Below are 2,041 nucleotides of genomic sequence, written 5' to 3' on the forward strand. Positions count from 1 at the left end.
ATTAAGCCTATACACACTACTTCCACCTCCAAATTTCTTAGAATAGGCTTAATTTTTTTAAAAAAAATAATAAAAAACAAAATGGTTACATAACGGGACCTTAAAAGTGTAACATTAAACTTAAGAACCAATAGGATTATTATATTTTATTAAGAAAAAGATGGCCGTTAGAAACATAGTCGATTATATCAGTGCATGCATGTTGTGGGTTTGGAAGAAGAGGAGAAGTTATGTAAAGAACAAGGAGTGAGACGTAGAATGTATAGGAGGAAAAGTATATATAATTAATTTCATGTAACATCATTAATAAGATGCATCTTATTCATTAGCTAGGCTTGAACAATATTCATGAATTCACTGATTATTTTATCGAAAAATGGTGATAAAAATGATTTTAGAAATATATATGGTTGTTATGGTGGGTGGGTATGTGGTCATGGACAAAAGGTAACATCATAGCTGGTTGTACTACTGCATGTAAAAGTGCTATTTTCGTCGTCATAAGCATAGCTGTAAGCTTGGGGGCATTCTTCCTCGAAGATCTTAGCAGAGATGCCAGGTTGACATATTTTTGGGTCATTAAATTCAGCTGTGCAACAATCCTCTGGTCGGTTATATGCGAGACACGAACTCTTACAGCCAATAACTCCATTTTTCCCCTGGACAATCAAATCCGATGGACACACCATATTCACATCTGAAGAACATTTGGGTGATACACATTGCCCTGTTCCACCATTTGGAGTTATGGAAGCAGGTAAGTTGAAGCCGTCAACGAGGCTGATATCGTAGAAATCTGTGCCTCCATTTTGAGCTAATGTGAATTCAGCTAACGTAGCTGGTGGAATTCCTCCAGAGCCATTGCAAAATACAGAGCCAGTGGCACAATCTCCAGTTTCACAAGAAAACCTCGAAGAGTCATCTATGGTGCAACCTCTTCGAGCCCAAATTCTACCAGTCCATGGTGTAGGAACATTTATAATCTCATTCTCTCCAGAAGCTAATCCAAATCCAGTGGCAGATAATTGGCTTTGTCCGCTACCACTAGTTAATGTTGCGGGCCATATCGTATGTCTACAATTATTTTTAATCACAATTGTAGCGGCATAACCTGTTTAACAAAATTGTCAATTATCAAATACAAGACGTAAAGAGAAAAACATTAAAACACACACAAAAAGGTACTATTATGTAAATCTTACTCGAGGACAATAGCAAAGCAAATGTGAAGAGGGTTGCTTGGATGAGTGCCATTTTTCAAGATGTTTCTTCTATTGCTAATAATCAATATTGTGAGTTTTGAAAATCACATGTGTTGCCTCCCTACTTATACTTGTTGGAAAAATAGGAAAAATTCATGAGTTTGGCTAAGCCAATTTCTATGGGGCTGCCAGTTTAGTTTATTTACAATATAACCCAAATAAATATTTAAAATGCTTAATTTGTCATTTTCTAAGTTGACCATGGAATTTAATTGACATATATATAAACTATAAATTCATAATAGCTGCCCAAGTTGTAATTTAATTTGTATAATATAATACTTAATTTCTTTCTTATCCATATTCCTGTCTTAACTTCATCAAACGCATCACATTTCAAACTAAGTGAATTCTAATTTTTTTTTTCTTTTATGAATTAGAATGATTTTAAATTCTAAATATTCTTTCACCTAACAATTTTCGTTTGGATGCAAAAAAACATCTGGAAAAAAAAAAAAGAAAAAGAAAAACAATCTTGTATTGTGTATATAAAAGCTACGTCTGCCCGGAATAACTAAAGCTGCCAAAATTGCAATTTAATTTATTCTTTTATTAAAAAAACCAAAAAAATACATTCATGTCTGCTAAATAATGCAGCCTCGATTTATAGAATTTAAAATTCACACGAAGTGTAAAATGAATTCTATTTCTATTCTTTCCTTTCGATTTCTAAATATTCTTTTTCTTTACAAACAAACCATTTTACTACTACAATTTTAAGATTCATTGACACACCTAAAATTAATAAATTTCAACATTTGGGTTAACAATCACTTTTG

At 32.6% G+C, this 2,041-nt stretch overlaps 1 protein-coding gene across 1 annotated transcript; it reads right to left on the reverse strand.

The window, feature by feature from the left end:
• Positions 1-434: 434 nt before the first annotated feature.
• On the reverse strand, positions 435-1,289 carry LOC120078816 (thaumatin-like protein 1b). The gene is made up of 2 exons (XM_039033141.1): positions 1,203-1,289; positions 435-1,111 (listed from the first exon to the last, which is right to left on the reverse strand). Exons 1-2 carry the CDS (start codon positions 1,252-1,254, stop codon positions 435-437), a joined length of 729 nt encoding a protein of 242 aa, XP_038889069.1. The 5' UTR covers positions 1,255-1,289.
• Between the last annotated feature and the right edge of the window lie 752 nt (positions 1,290-2,041).

Source organism: Benincasa hispida, chromosome 5 (genome assembly GCF_009727055.1).
Source record: "Benincasa hispida cultivar B227 chromosome 5, ASM972705v1, whole genome shotgun sequence".
In the NCBI taxonomy this organism is placed as follows: Eukaryota; Viridiplantae; Streptophyta; class Magnoliopsida; order Cucurbitales; family Cucurbitaceae; genus Benincasa; species Benincasa hispida.

Excerpts from the sequence above, each read along its gene's own strand:
- LOC120078816 (XM_039033141.1), bottom strand. The coding sequence starts at position 1,254 with ATGGCACTCATCCAAGCAACCCTCTTCACATTTGCTTTGCTATTGTCC. Across the intron at positions 1,112-1,202 it reads TGCTTTGCTATTGTCCTCGA|GTTATGCCGCTACAATTGTG; the intron begins GTAAGATTTACA and ends TTTGTTAAACAG.